Source organism: Podarcis vaucheri (genome assembly GCF_965113315.1).
Source record: "Podarcis vaucheri genome assembly, chromosome: 5".
Lineage (NCBI taxonomy): Eukaryota > Metazoa > Chordata > Lepidosauria > Squamata > Lacertidae > Podarcis > Podarcis vaucheri.
Genome location: NC_138763.1, coordinates 68,377,230 through 68,393,248, shown reverse-complemented (window position 1 = coordinate 68,393,248; position 16,019 = coordinate 68,377,230). Strand labels below are relative to the sequence as shown.

General features: G+C 42.9%; 1 protein-coding gene across 10 annotated transcripts in view; it reads right to left on the bottom strand.

Annotated features, from left to right (window-relative positions):
• SGMS1 (sphingomyelin synthase 1) overlaps window positions 1-16,019 on the bottom strand; it is a 76,286-nt gene that overhangs the window by 4,332 nt on the left and 55,935 nt on the right. For all 10 annotated transcript variants that reach the window (XM_082222131.1, XM_082222137.1, XM_082222129.1 and 7 more), the window contains 2 exons: window positions 6,632-7,472; window positions 3,599-3,716 (listed from right to left, as the gene is read on the bottom strand). In XM_082222131.1, the coding sequence (XP_082078257.1) occupies window positions 3,599-3,716; window positions 6,632-7,251 (738 nt within the window). In that variant the 5' untranslated portion in view covers window positions 7,252-7,472. The remainder of the gene's footprint in view (window positions 1-3,598; window positions 3,717-6,631; window positions 7,473-16,019) is intronic.

Here is a 16,019-nt window from a genome sequence, read left to right as displayed (position 1 = left end):
GAGGGGGGAGGAAACATCAGCACATTTCATATTAAGATCGATACCATTTAGAATAATCTTATAAAAGAAAGCTTAATTTACATTCAGAACCTGGCAATTTTAAAAAAATATATATTAGGCATTAAGACTCTATACCACTTAATGCATCATAGCATTCAATAAAAATACCTTTTTTAAACACACACACACGATCCTAAGAAGCCAGCAACCATGTCTTTGCATTCGTGAATTTTTCAGCAAGGGAAAGGCTTAAGAATTGAAATAATATCACTTTAATTATTTCAACTGCAAATGCATGAGTAATTAAAAATATAGGGTTGTATCGAACAAAGCCATCCCATTAGCACTAGGACTTCTGCTTGCATAATTGGATTTCTTCTCCTTTGCTCGTACCTTCCCTGCCCCTCCCTCCAAATCAGCTCCAGAGGGTTGAGGAACCCCCTGAACACATTTGGGAGGCATTTAGAGAGAAGAGCTCCCACTGCACAGGCGCTAGTAGTATGACTTTGTTCGATACAACCCAAAGTCAAAAAAAGCAAATAACTTGCCCAGAACCATCATTTGCTAGGTCATAATTTGACCAAAGAGAAATCAATTGTCATCTTCTTTAAAGAAGCTTGTTGGCTGATAAGAAATGGCTGATATGCATGTTATCCTCCGTGGTTACTATGTACATAAGGCAAGATCCAGCCAGTGTTGCACACTTTTAATTGCCAATGGTCTCACATGTTAAACACATGCCTATTAAACATTATAAATCTCGCCTGAAAAATCATGATATTGGAATTCATAAAACATCTGGGATTCACAGTGGCTTCTGAGATCATTACTCTCACTGCTATTACATTTTTCTCTCTCTCTGAGAGCTCCCTCTGCAACAAAAGGAGCTAAAGATAATTAACAGGTGCCTGCAGGCTGTAAGCAGCTCACCTCCAATGACCATGCCTGGGAGCATATCTTAACAGCAGATAAATGGCCATTCAGATACAATAAAATAAAACTAGCAAGGAATAGTGAAATGTTTATAAGTGCTCCCATTTAAAATCCTGCCCCTGCCCCCAACCGGGTGCGCATGGCTCACAATGTTAAATGATGCCCATTACTGTGTAGAAAAAGTGTTCCTGCTCAAGCCATGTAAATGGGTAACTTGTCTGTATTCCCTCAGTGGCTATAAAGGCATAATTGAGAATGGTTTGTAAACCCTGGCAGCACACTGTGGAATGAAAAGGAGAGGTGTAGAGCTCCTCCTAGAAGAACAGCTGTTCAATCTTGTATCTAGCACTTGCCTTCTATAATATACAAGTGCTGGAACATAGACAATAAACCAATAGCAACCATGTGTGAGATGTTCCTTATAAGTACCATGGCTTCATATTATTTCAGCCAAATAGTAATTAAACTTGTCAAACTGCAATATCCAGTGGAGCCCTGCAGGCACTAACTCTGCATGAATCGGGTCAAAACAGATAAACAGGAAGCTCCAGTTGCCTCTCACAAGCTGCTCGCCATCATCTTGGATTCCTCTCACCCCGACATTAGTTCTACAAAATAATAAGGTTCACCTTTGGATATACAAGTATATACAAGGCTTGGTCTGCAGGATTTGTACATTGACACCAATGACTATTTTGGCATCCAATAAAGACCTACAGGTCCACTGGAATAGTATGCTAACCCCTTGACATGGTATATTTAGGAGCTCCTCTTTATCCTAGGGGTGACAAACTTGCAGCCATCCAGCTGTTGTGGGAGCCTCATCTGCTCTAGCTAGCATAGCCAATTGTCAAGGATTATGGGATCTGTAGTTCAGCATCATCTGTAGGGCCACTTCTCCTTTGGTTTGTTTAGAAACAGGGAGCTTTGCGATGGCAAGGCAAACAACGGACAAGAGATTCACAAAAACCTTGCTGCAAATGGCATGCACAGTGCTTGAGAAAACATTACGCAGTGAAGAATATAACTCTTTCCCGTTATTGTGTCTGCCCTCTATCATGCAATGAAGATTTATAGAGGATTGTTGAGGCTACTCCTCCTCCAGTGACAGAGTTATGGCATGTTTGTGGGATATTGTGCAGATAGCAATGCTTGCATGGATATAATCTGAAATGCCAATGGTAGAACAAGGTTGATGCCAGAGATAGCGACAACAACCTCCTGTCATGCTTGCTTGTACAACCAACAGACCTCATCTGTCCTGCTTGGTGAAAATCACTAAGCATCCCCAGTGCTCTACTGCATGGTATAAAAGTAACAATTGCCACTGAAGATGGTAGTCACAAACAATCCCATAAATTATGAACCAGTCTTTCGCATTTTCATTTCAGGGATGGTGACTTGATGGTTGCAACTCAGCCCCTGACTACCCTGGCTTTTCAAGGATTTTTATTTATTTATTTATTTATTTATTTATTTAGCAGGATTTATATACTGTTTAATCATCAAAACCTAAGTGAGTTACAAAATTTACTAATAAAACTCAGGTGTTCCAACACAAAGTTAGCCTAAAGGTTTTCAAAATAAAATCAAAGAGTTTTTAATATAGGCACTGTAAATCAAACTACATGTTTCAACACATGTCAAATGCATGTCTCTAGGCAGGCTCCCTCAAAAACAAACAAAAAACAACCCTTTCTAGTGGTTGCTGAAAACAGTGCAGCAAAAGCACCTGCCTAATATCAATGGGCAGGAGTTCCAAAGTGTACTGTAGGTGCCACTGCACTGAAAGTGATGATTCCCTGCAAGTTTGTCAGCACCTGTAGAAGTGGCGGTTCTATAGTTCTTGTCCAGGTTCTGGCCTAAGCACGAGGCAGAGATATAGTAAACCATAGTATGAGTTGCATCTCTATACCAGCAGAGGGAAATCAACACCACTGAGCTTCCTGGAAATTTCAGCAACCTGCTACATGTGTCTCCAGCAGACGCTGATGGTATAAGCACAGGTTAGTCCTAGTAATGTCTGAAAACCATGTTCAGAATGTGGCAATAGGGGACTCCCTACATTCTGGGAATGTATACAGCTCTATCACCGGTAGTTGTGCTCAAGCTCCGACGGTGCTGATCACCTTTCAAGAGGGCTGGTGGGAATGCGGACTGCCTTCAGAATGACAATCATATGACTGCTCTCAAATTGAACACAGTTTGTTTCAGGTGATCCAAGGAAGGTGGTACAGTGGTACCTCGGGTTACATACGCTTCAGGTTACAGACTCCGCTAACCTAGAAATAGTACCTCGGGTTAAGAACTTTGCTTCAGGATGAGAACAGAAATTGTCCTCAGGCGGCGTGGCAGCAGTAGGAGGCCCTATTACCTAAAGTGGTGCTTCAGGTCAAGAACAGTTTCAGGTTAAGAATGGACCTCCGGAACGAATTAAGTACTTAACCTGAGGTACCACTGTACTAAGCTAAATTCTGATAGAACTTGTTTATTATCAAACACTACGGCTGAGCAACAAGCAATATTGATCAGCCGTGAAAGAACTGTTGCCAATTCTCCTTGGCGAGTGATTCACAGCTCACCCTGACTAAAGTTTTCCAAATCTTTGGGAAAATAAAGAGTAAGATTTTAGACAACAATAACACAAAGGGGGGGGGGGAGTTACCTTTGGAGAACAGTTGAAATGCATGCCAGGTACCGGGAGGGTAGTAACATACATCGTAATACACCGATACAGGTACAGTGTGCCAACTATACAAAAATATCGCCTGCTAATAATGGACCTGGAGGAAAAAGGGAGGAAATTATGCATCACTTGAAGTTCTTCAGGATTGTGTTTTCAAGGCAAAATGAGCATGGTGCTCTAGATGCAATTTATGTACTCTAGGACAATAAATAATTCATATTCATTTTGGTAAATGAAACATTCATTTAAAAACAAATGGAAGCTATTATTCTCACTTAGCGGAATAAACCAGAAAAATCAAGATAGCAAAGGCAGCAGGGTAATCGGTTCCAAACATTCCCTCCTAACCTGACCAAGAACAGAACTGTGGGCAGAATCATCCAGATATCAGCAGGCTATTGGACAAAGCACAGGCTGTAATCTGGGATCCAGCTGAGGGGCAGAACCAGTGGCATGTGGTGAATTTTTGCATAGGGGAACAGTCAGGGCCAGAGGCGCCAGCTTGCAAGGCAGATGACGTCACGCACATGAGCATCGTGCTTCCCTCTGGCAGGATGCTGGAGCCCTCCTGCTTCCTTCCCAAAGCTGGGTGGGCTTTGGGAAGGTCGTGGGCAGGCTTTTGGACCCTCTGGAGCATCATGCCTCCCTCCTTAAGCCGGGTAGAAGCTTCCCAGGCTTTGGGAAGGAGACGCCAGGGGAACATTTAGGGGACTAGCCTAGTCTCCCTAGTCCAATGACCGCACGCCACTGGGCAGAACCCGCCTCTCACTCCAGACACTGAGATCTCAAGGGGCAAAATACAGCCTAGACTCCAATTGGGTCCTTAAATAAATGCCTTTATTCTCCCCATGCCCCTGTAAATGAGAGGTTGTCATTTATTCCTTTGCAGAAAGGTGAAGTGCACTGGAGGTCCAGTATGACAATGCTCCTGCAGAGGAAGGCAACAGGCTTCCATGAACATTGTGCAGAAGCTTCTGTTTCTCCAATATATCAATGTGAACCATTTGTTTCTATGGAAGAAAGAGGCTGAGAGGAGAAAATCGGGAAGACCTGAAGATAGGCTCGCCTATTTCCTCCCTGTTTACTGAGACAACTTTCTTTCACATAAGGCAATAAAAGGCATTCAAGAGAGAAAATAAATGTATCTTGCAATGTTTGTGGGCACCTCACTTGTTCTGTACAGGCCAATTTTAAGTGCAGCCAGCCAGTTAGGAAGTATAGCTTCATTCTAGGCCTTTTTGATATCTACGCTAAGCTAGCTTGGAACATAAATAAATATCACAAGACATTAAATGCCATTTATTGCTATTCTTTTAACATTTGCAACTAGTAAGTACTTTATATATTAGAAAAAAATATTATGAAACACATTTTGAAGTTTTCTTTATAGCCTTATAAGGCAGAATTTCAGCTGTACTGGTAGGAAAGTGTGGTTATAAACAATTCTCATAACATTCCAAACTATCAGTGCATTATAGCCTGTGGAGAATTTTTATTCTTATCTCTTAGGAAGTGAAGATAATGACCTGAGAACAGAGGATATACTCACGGAATGAATATATGTGTGTGCATGCGCAAGCACACGCGCACACGCGCACACACACACACACACTATATTGTGTATAATGTACACACACACACACAAATGTGTTTGAGATGTAATGTAGATAACAATAAACAGGATCCAAAACGGCATGGGACTTTAGGCTATTTTCTCTTAAGTGCAAACATACACTTCATAACCGAGGCCATATCTCATACTGCTTTTGCAAATCCCCCTCCTGCCTCCCCAGTTTTAAAAATGCCATGCCATGAGGCAGGCGCTGCTATGCAAAAAGCTTTATTAGATGCACGGAGCTATCTACATACCGTTCTTTGTGCACATGCTATTTTTGAAATACAATGGAATCTTCCCCTCATAAAACACCAACACATTTTAAAACTAAAGAAACGAACAAGAAATGAGGCTTGAGATTGCATTTGTGCAAGCAGCATTCTAGAGGGGAACCATGCTGCAATACTACTATAAAGGGCCCTCTTCCTCACGCCCTTTAAAAGCAAGAGTGACCGTCTTTTTCAGCCAGGTGGCAGCACTGAGAGTTGGCCAACCCTCTGACAGAGGCATGCCAGCAACAGGAATTGCTAAAGGGGCCAATGCACACTCACACATGCACATGTGCTGACATACACACACCCCACACATTCTGATGCCGCCGCCACCACCATCCCTGGAAGGAAAACTCCCTCCCTCATTACCTACAGCTTTCTTTTTAATGGTGCTATGCCAGAGAGAGAGAGGAGGCACTTTTCCAAAGTAAGGTGAGGTGCCCAATTTTGGCAGAGGAAAGGCTGGCCGCTATAGGCACTTTCATGGGCCTGATCTGGCCCAGGGGTCATAGATGTGCCATGTCTGCTTTAAGGGCTTCAGCAGATCAGGCACCAATGATCTAGCTGCATGAGCAGCCCAAGTGCTTTCCCCTCCTATTGACATGGCTCTGAAGGCACACCATGCAGCAGCCTGGTTGAAGCTAAGCAGGTCCATGTATTAACTGGATGGGACACTGCCAGGAACTCCCATGCAAACTGCCTTGAATTGCATGGAAGGAAGGAAACAAACAAAATGAATAAAATGGTCCTTTGATACTAGAAGAGAGCAACAAAACTAGTATGGAGACGCGTCGTCATCCTGTAAGGAGAAGGAGGGGTAAATTACCAATGCAAGTGAGCAGTATTGGGGCTGGTGGGAAACTTCTTTCTAAATAATTACTTACAAGCCAGGTTAACATCTTAGTATAAAAAAATCCTTATATATCTGTTTAACATACAGATTTCATAAAATTACTGTTCTTGCCTCTGACTGTATTTAACATGTCTCTCCACCACATTTTACAAGCCAGGCTCATTTTTAAAGAAGCAGAGTTAACTTGAAAAAAATAAATCAGCAAACTATAAAAAATAAAATATTAGTATATGGGACTGAATAAAATATTATCAAAATATGCATGTACTTACTTGTATTTTAAGAGCAGCCACTGAACTGCCCAGAGTCCTACAAGGATCAAACCATTAATTTCACAGATAGAAAAGGCCCATTGAACTCGACTAAAGTGATCAAAAAAAGCGTCTGGTAGGGGCGGATCCACCTCCTTGGGAGGCACTCGTTCATGGACAACTGAGATTGTCACTGTTGTAAGGACTAGACAGCAAAGTGCATAAAAGAAAGCCAAAAATGTCTTCCCCCATTCCATGGGATACTGAGAACGTTCTGGCTCTGGCATGTGGATTTGTATCATATCCTTCCTGTACCCGTTTGGCATCCCGTTTGGTTTGCTTTTGCTGCTGAAACCATTTTCATTGCTGGGGGCCTCCGTACTGATGACCAAGTGGCCGTTGGCATGCCCGTTCTTGTGTACCTCAATATGGTGCTCCATTTTCAAAGTCTCTATCATGTCCAGCAGACGTTGGCCATTGTCCGAAGACACACGCGACAAAGGGGGCTTCTTGAAATCCTCCTTCGTTAGGTTCACCAAGTCCTGCCCAGTGAAATTCTTCAATGGCTCACAGTATTCTGGCACAACATCTGACAACCAATCGACCACTTCCTCGCATGACCAGAGTGCGATTTCTTTCATTTCGTCCAAACACTTGCCTGCAGTCTTAAAAATCACGTTTAAACAGGACAGTTGTCACTATTTTTGCTTAACAGGAAGTCCTTCTTTGACTCGCTCATCCTGTCTAAAGATCAGTAGAAACCAGTTTTGCAGGTCGATGCACAACAGCTTCAAATCGCCTGGTACAGATATTGACATGTGGCATGTAAAAGGAATGTTCACTTCATTTTGCATTTGCCTTTCTACAGTTAAGGGAGAGAAAGAGAGAAATGTAGTTAGAACATTATTTTTTCTTACTGCTGCAAAAGACATGATATTCAGGCAATATTTGCTTTAATAGAATCAGATGCCTTTCATTTATTTATTATTTGTACTCACAACCTGCCCTTCACCAATGGTCTCAGGGAAGATTACAAAAAAAACCACACAAAATTAAAGCAGCTAAAAAACTAAAATAAGCTAAAATTGTTGTAACAACATAAAATAAAAACTATGAAATTAACAAACTGGGACAGAACATCAATTCAGCAGGAGGGATAACCCCTACTCAACCAAAGGCCTGGGTAAAAACATACAATGATTTGGGGGAGGGGGGACTCATTCCACAATTTGTAGCTTCTCTTAATTTGTGCCAGCAAATAATCATGGCCAATGTGTGTCTGTGTCATTCCAAACACTTTGGATCAGGGATGGCATGAACCTGCTGTCTGAAGTAGAGAAAAAGGTAACCGGAGCCCCATCCCTTCAATGATCAGAAGCCAACCAGACAGGCAGCTGAATCTTACTTTGACACTGGCAACAGGACAGCATCTGATAAGTGTACCTGAGGGCAGCAAGATAGGGAATACAGGATGGCCACATAGCAAAGCATGTGGGTATGGGTATGGGTGTGGGTGTGGGTGTAGGTGTGGCTATGGCTGTATGTGACAAAAGGCAAAAATATACTGCGTGACCCAAGACGAAGCAATTTGCCCTAAGTGGGAAGGTTTTATTCACTGGTGCAATCTCAATGCACCACAGGAGGTTAAGGGATTCCACCTGTGATGCCTTAAAATTAAAAGAGATGATGAAATTGTCATTCGGATCAATTTCTTCCGGCAAGCGTCGGGGTGTGGGTGGGAAAATCACTCTATTGAGAAGATGGTTTGAGATCACATAAGTACCAACAGGCAACCTGTTGGGAGAATCAGAACACAATACACCTTGGGCCGCAATTCTTAAGCATAGCTTTCCTTTAAAGTGAATTATACAGAGAATTGGGACGCAAGTGGCGCTGTGGTCTAAACCAGAGTCTAGGCCTTTCTGATCAGAAGGTCGGCAGTTCGAAACCCCACCAAAGGGAGAGCTCCCGCTGCTCAGTCCCTGCTCCTCCCAACCTAGCAGTTCGAAAGCATGTCAAAGCGCAAGTAGATCAATAGGTACCGCTCCGGCGGGAAGGTAAAGGGCGTTTCCGTGCACTGCTGTGGTTCGCCAGAAGCGGCTTAGTCATGCTGGCCACATGACCCGGAAGCTGTACGCCGGCTCCCTCGGCCAATAAAGCGAGATGAGCACCACAACCCCAGAGTCGGCCATGACTGGACCTAACGGTCAGGGGTCACTTTACCTTTACACAGAGAATTAAAGGGCGCTTTCAAGTAGAGGTTCTTAGGATGAAAGTGCAAGTCACATTCACTCTTCTCCAAGTCAATGAAGAGAACAAAACACATGATGAAAACAGGTCCCTAGCCCTACTGTTGGAGTGGGGGGAGCCTGGAAGCATGTGGGCAGTGCATGAAGAACCTCAGACAGTCTACTGTTGCTGAACAGGGCACTTCACATCCACCCACAGAGACACATATAACCCTTCTCTCTCCCTGACCCCCATGCATAAGGCAATATAGTCAGCTTTGTGAATAGTGAGACTTTTAAATATCAAGTCCCCCAAAGCAGCCCCCGCAACCACATTGGAAGGGGAAAAAGACTCCAGAAACTCTGGTTTTCAAAAGGTTCTGTGGCAGAAAAAGAAGCTAATTCTTGGGGTTGGAACACCCCTGTGTGTGCAAATCCAAGTCTTTTATAGTGGGGTCGTTTGGACTACGGCAGTTCAAAATGAAATCTGTTTCTTTGGGATTTGTTTAGCCTTATGCTGGTTACTTCTCCCTTTAGAACAGCATGCTAGCTGAAAAATGACATCTGGGTAAATAATCTTGGATAAAGCAAAGTATTAACTTCAGTGGAGATACCAAGAGACAAGGGATTACACAAGGCTAACTTGCTGGCAGAGGAACAGTTTAATATTTTTCAAGAATTCAGCAGAGATGTCTGCCTATTAATTGTCTGTGCAATCCAAGTACGTGAAAGGTTGGGTTGAACAGTAAGACATCAGATGAGAGCATGTGTTTGGAAACTGAGTGGGTGAAGAAAATGGGTGCAGCGATACTGAACCTGTTCCCATATAAACACAGTACAGTGGTACCTCGGGTTACAGACGCTTCAGGTTACAGACGCTTCAGGTTACAGACTCCGCTAACCCAAAAATAGTACCTCGGGTTAAGAACTTTGCTTCAGGATGAGAACAAAAATCACACGGCTGTGCGGTGGCAGCGGAAGGCCCCATTAGCTAAAGTGGTACCCCAGGTTAAGAACCATTTCAGGTTAAGAACGGACCTCTGGAATGAATTAAGTTCTTAACCCAAGGTACCACTGTATAGGGACTCAGGACACACTGTTACTCAATCTATTGTTTGGAAGTTCATGTAGATTCAAGTAAATAAAGTAAACATGTTTAACTAAGGAAATACCGTATTTTTTGCTCTATAAGACTCACTTTTTCCCTCCTAAAAAGTAAGGGTAAATGTGTGTGCGTCTTATGCAGCGAATGCAGGCTGCACAGCTATCCCAGAAGCCAGAACAGCAAGAGGGATTGCTGCTTTCACTGTGCCGTAGTCCAAACGACCCCACTATAAAAGACTTGGATTTGCACTTCTTGCTGTTTCTGGCTTCTGAGATTCAGAATATTTTTTTTCTTGTTTTCCTGCTCCAAAAACTAGGTGCATCTTGTGGTCTGCTGCGTCTTATAGAGCGAAAAATACGGTATATAAAGCAGAAGGCAGAAGTTTTCATTGAAAAATTGTGCTTGCTAATGTACGGTCTGATTAACTAGCCAAAATGGCCCAATGTAATTTGGTATCATGATTCTGATGACAGATTCTGCTTTAAGAAGTAAAAAAAACCCAGTTACATACTGTCATCCATGTGCACAGCAATGGTAGCCAACATGGTGCCCTCCAATGGTTTTGGACTCCAACCCCCATCAGCCTCAGCCAGCATGGCTTGTAATTAGGGATGATGAGCAGTTATAGTCCAACAACATCTGGAGGGTAGTGTGTTGGCTTTACAAAGAATTAGAGGATAACTCCCTGGCCCAAAGGGCTTACAATCTGGATAATTAAAGAAATAAAAAGCAGTGGAAGAGGAGGGGAATAGAGGCAAGAATAAAGAATGATCAGTGACTAAACCGATTCATTCCTTTGATGTAACACATATGTAGGAATTGTTCCTTTCATTATTGCTGTTTTGTTTTGTCACTTGCAGGTTTTCCAATTAACTATTTATTAGGGTTCTGGGTCCTTTTATATCAGTAAGGAGCTAAAATAATTTCTTCATTGCATTCTGTTAAACTTAAAGTTTTGCTCCTGTTATAAGTTCTCCTCTCCAGAATTCTGCATCGTTGGTAGCAGTGTAGAACTTGACTGCATAGGCAATAAATAGGCTGTAGTTTACAAAAGGGACGCGGGTGGCGCTGTGGGCTAAAGCCTCAGCGCCTAGGGCTTGCCGATCGAAAGGTCGGCGGTTCGAATCCCCGCGGCGGGGTGCGCTCCTGCTGCTCGGTCCCAGCGCCTGCCCACCTAGCAGTTCGAAAGCACCCCCGGGGGCAAGTAGATAAATAGGTACCGCTTACCAGCGGGAAGGTAAACGGCGTTCCATGTGCGGCTCTGGCTCGCCAGAGCAGCGTTGTCACGCTGGCCACGTGACCCGGAAGTGTCCCCGGACAGCGCTGGCCCCCGGCCAATAGATGTGAGATGGGCGCACAAACCCCAGAGTCTGTCAAGACTGGCCCGTTCGGGCAGGGGTACCTTTACCTTTACCTTTAGTTTACAAAAATGTTTCATTTCTTATTCTTCCTGCATTTCTGGTTCTACAGCAACTCATGCAATTGGTGAGCACTAGTTCTAAAAATGGTTAGCTTATTTTCTTATGCTTGTTTCCATGCTTGTGCATTTCAGACATTTTTGTGCATATATAGCCCAAGAGAGTTGCCAAACTGATGTATTCAAAATTGTAGTGGCCTATGTCACATCTCTTCCCCAAAATTTATTTCAATGAAGCATTTTTAGGCATAATTTGTCCATGGTAAAATAAAAAGAATCTGACATGCATAAACCATGCTGTAATCTATCTGCTAGCTCAAACAAAACTCAAATTAATTCTGCAATAGGCTTTACCAATGTTCAAACTATCCCAGGCTGAGCCAATAATGTGCTGACAGCCTGTTATTTCTGTGAGTAAGGCTACAGAGCATTAAAAAGACAAAAGGGCAAAAGTGTATGCTTACTGTGAACACAATCAGTGGAAACTTTATTCATTTTTAAAAAATGTGTCAGAGTGTTATTTCTTTGTAGACTACTTTCAAAACAACTGGTCTGTAAATGGTCACTTTCAGGAACCCTAGGAGACAAAGACAGGTGCTTGAAGAGACACAAAGTTTGCTCTGGTTTCTATGAATTGCTTCATAAATGACAGCCAAACTAATGTGTGACTTTTCAAAGAGAACTAGTACACTACAATGTAATCTAGTGATTAAGAGAATGGGTTGTGAAATTGGTTATCAAAAGTGGGGTAGAGAGACTAGATTTTGTGGTGTACTGTACACTAGAATATGATGCAAGCAGCTGTTTTTATGTTTTCCATTCAGTTAAAAGCTTCTTTCTGTCAGCAACCTGGATCCAGTTGTTTCCAAGGTCTTAAAGCTAATTTGGGGGAATTAGCTATATTACTGCTGGGAACTTTACTGGTGACAACTGTGCACACACAGAACAGCATTGGCTTTGAACGTGGTGCTTACTACAAGAGATTTGGCAAAGACCAATAAGAACCCGATATTAGTGTGCCTGGTCCACGGAACCAACAATAACCACACTGTTGTTGTAAGTGTGTATTTATTCATATAAAAAAAGTTTAAAGGTAGTAACGTGACAAAACAAAATGATTCGGAAGCAACAAAATGGCGCTACAACTTGATATGCCACTATAGAACTAATGCGTACACAAGCTACCCCAATGTGTTGCCTGGTCTATATGCTTAGTTACTGTAGCAGAGATAAGACTAGAGATGGAGAGTCACCCAATTTTGAATTGTGAGGTGGAATCCTAAGAGCTTTGCTACAGGAAAAATGAAAGAACCCAGGAAGAGAAGGAGCGATGTTAGATGCAATTGTAGAATTTTTTCCTGTCTCATGAGAGCCACAGAACTCTGGAAAAACAGGAAGGCGTCCAGAGGTTGAGATGCCATATTTATGCTTCAGGTGGTAGGGAAACAGCTTAATTTCTTCACCATAACTTAAAGGTTCACTTTCAGAGACAGGCAAAAGGAATCTTATTGAAGTAGGCCGCAGAATGGCAGCTATCGATCAGAATTCCTTTGCAAACCCCTTGGTGGCATCAGCCTCATCCTTTTGCTACCCATTACAACTTGAAGATAACAAGCAAATGCTGTTATAAGAATTACTGAGATGTTATACGTGAAGCACTTTGAGGACTTTGTGAAATTGCTTTTGAAGTGCAGTTTATAAAAAATATACTACGGCTGCAGTTCTGTGTACATTTAAGTTGAACCTTGAAGCAATTCATTACAAAGTAGCCTGCACAGCATTGGGCTGCATAGTGCAAACCTATGTACAATTACTTCAGATTAAGCCTTGTTGATTTTAGTGGGATTTATTTTCAAATTAAAACACACAGCATCTGGCCATCAGAATAAATCTGCAGGGCCTCAGAAGCATACATTTATTTTGTGCTTTGCCACCTTGGAGCATATTATGGATTGCTGAAACTCTGCTCCCTCACTTTTGCTGAACTCACTGCAAAAGATGAACAGGGCAAGATGAAGCATTTCACTGCTGTGCAGAAATGCAGTTAGTGAAGTTTTCTTCACTCAGCCACATCACTTTGCCTTAAAGGGAGACATAAGACGCAGTTGCAAGTTATTTGCCATTTTTGCTATATTATTCATCCTGCACTCAGCTCTCACCTGTGGATCCTAGATGTTGTCAGCATGCGACAGTGGCCATACCCTGGGATCGGCTTCAACTAGCTGGTTAAACCAGGTGAGGGTAGCCAATGGGTCTCAAACCCTCAGTGAGTTAGGGAAATGCCCTGTATGCAAAGATAGACCCTGTCGGATGGAGCGGACAAGACCAATAGTGGGTCCAACAGCCAAGAAGGCTGTTTCTTCACATGCTGTAGAGCAGGCTTCCTCAACCTCGGCCCTCCAGATGTTTTTGGCTTAAAACTCCCTAGTTAGCAGGAGGAGAAGTCAGGGATGATGGGAATTGTAGTCTCAAAACATCTGGAGGGCCGAGGTTGAGGAAGCCTGCTGTAGAGGGAAGTAAGGGGCAGATGAGGCTCAACCTTTTCCATCTAAGAAAAAGAAATCTCTGATCCTAAATCTATGCTGCCTTGTGGGATATCTTCAGGAGAAGAAAAACCTAAGGGGTAAACCATGGGTAGGCAAATTAAGGCCTGGGGGCCGCATCCAGCCCAATCGCCTTCTAAATCCCGCACACGGATAGTCCAGGAATCAGTGTGTTTTTACATTACAATGTGTGCTTTTATTTAAAAGGCATCTCTGGGTTATTTGTGGGGCATAGGAATTTGTTGATTATTATTTTTTTCAAAATACAGTCCGGGCCCCCACAAGATCTGAGGGACAGTGGACTGGCCCCCTGCTGAAAAAGTTTGCTGACCCCTGGAGTAAACCCTACACAAATCTGGAGTGGACTCCCTAAGACAGTTGGATGGTGCCTTGTACACCTTCTTCCGGGCTGGTACCAAACATATTGCTCTGCTTTGCTTTCGACCACATCAGTGAGGCTGGGGGTATTGTCATCTGACAGCCTAGGACTTCCATGCACACCGCCCAGGCTTGCACCCCGGAGAGGTCACTTTGCTGCAGCTAACGCAGCAGTTTGACTTCACCCCCAGCGACGCACTCAGTTGTATCTTGAGACAGACGGATGCCAACTATAACATTACCAATTTCCTTGACAGTTTATTGTGAAGCTAAAGGAGTTTGCGATACAAAAGAGTGAGTCACTGTAATAACACTAAACTGTCAACCTAAACCAAAGAGGTGATTCAGAAAAACCATGGCAAGCAAAACAAACTTCCTACTTCTTTACAACCCAATCAGCAAACTTTCCAGCCTCTACCGTTTTAAAATGCAATGCAAGTAATTTTAAAATACTAACTGGAAATTTTCTTCACCACAAGTATCCATATCAGTGTCTGACATTTGTCATTTTAAATACCCTTCCAAGAAGGAGAGTGTTTTAAAATATTTACCCCAAGAACCAGATGAGGCAGAGTTGAAGAAGAGAGACTGACTGCTATTGATCCATTTAAGTCAAGGCTGAATGAGAATTTGAACTGAGATCTAAAACTACCCATTTTTCTACTCGACCCGCTTGGCTGTTATGCATTTAATGCCTGGAGTTGCATTGCAAGGGCAAACACAAAATAACAAACCAAACAAAGGAGTTTTCAGTAAAAGCCTAAATGACATTGGATTGATCTTTAAATGCACGTATGCATTACCTGGTGTATATGCACTGGACAAAAAAAAAAAAAAAAGGAGGAGAGAAGAATGTTGTCTTCTACCACAAACGTGAAGCCTACTTAAGGACACAAGTATGTAGAAAAAGGCAACATTTTCTTCGGGACTCCTATTCAGATAGCTCTCTTATATCAAAACCTGACAAAATTGTCCAGTTACTGGTGAACCAAAAGTAGCACAAAATATTCACACTGCTTTTGCCAGCATTTTCCCCCTAATCCCATGTCTTGTCTTAAAATTCCCAAGGAAATTTTACCTATATGAAACTTTCATCTCAAACCCACATGCCTAAAGCCATTCCATTACACCACTGTTCTGTCTGTAGGTTATGATGTATCCCTGCCTGTAATGCATGGTATCTATGGCTACATTAAAGGTAAAGGTAAAGGGACCCCTGACCATTAGGTCCAGTCGTGACCGACTCTGGGGTTGCGGCGCTCATCTCGCTTTATTGGCCAAGGGAGCCGGCGTACAGCTGCCGGGTCATGTGGCCAGCATGACTAAGCCGCTTCTGGTGAACCAGAGCAGCGCACGGAAACGCCATTTACCTTCCTGCCTATTTATCTACTTGCACTTTGGCGTGGTTTCGAACTGCTAGGTTGGCAGGAGCAGGGACCAAGCAACAGGAGCTCACCCCGTCACAGGGATTCGAACCGCTGACCTTCTGATCAGCAAGTCCTAGGGTCTGTGGTTTAAACCACAGCACTACCTGCGTCCCTATGGCGACTTTACCTTGTAACGTATTGGGACATGGTTTTGTTTTATATACGCAGTGTATATAAATTCACAATGTATGTGGGATTACATGAAAGGTTCAGTTCAAAATACAAAGTATCTGTTGGTGGTTGTCACATAAGACTAGCCTGGGAAAAGTGGGTTCTTTTTATACTGAGCTAAAGGAATTGTAAAACCTCGC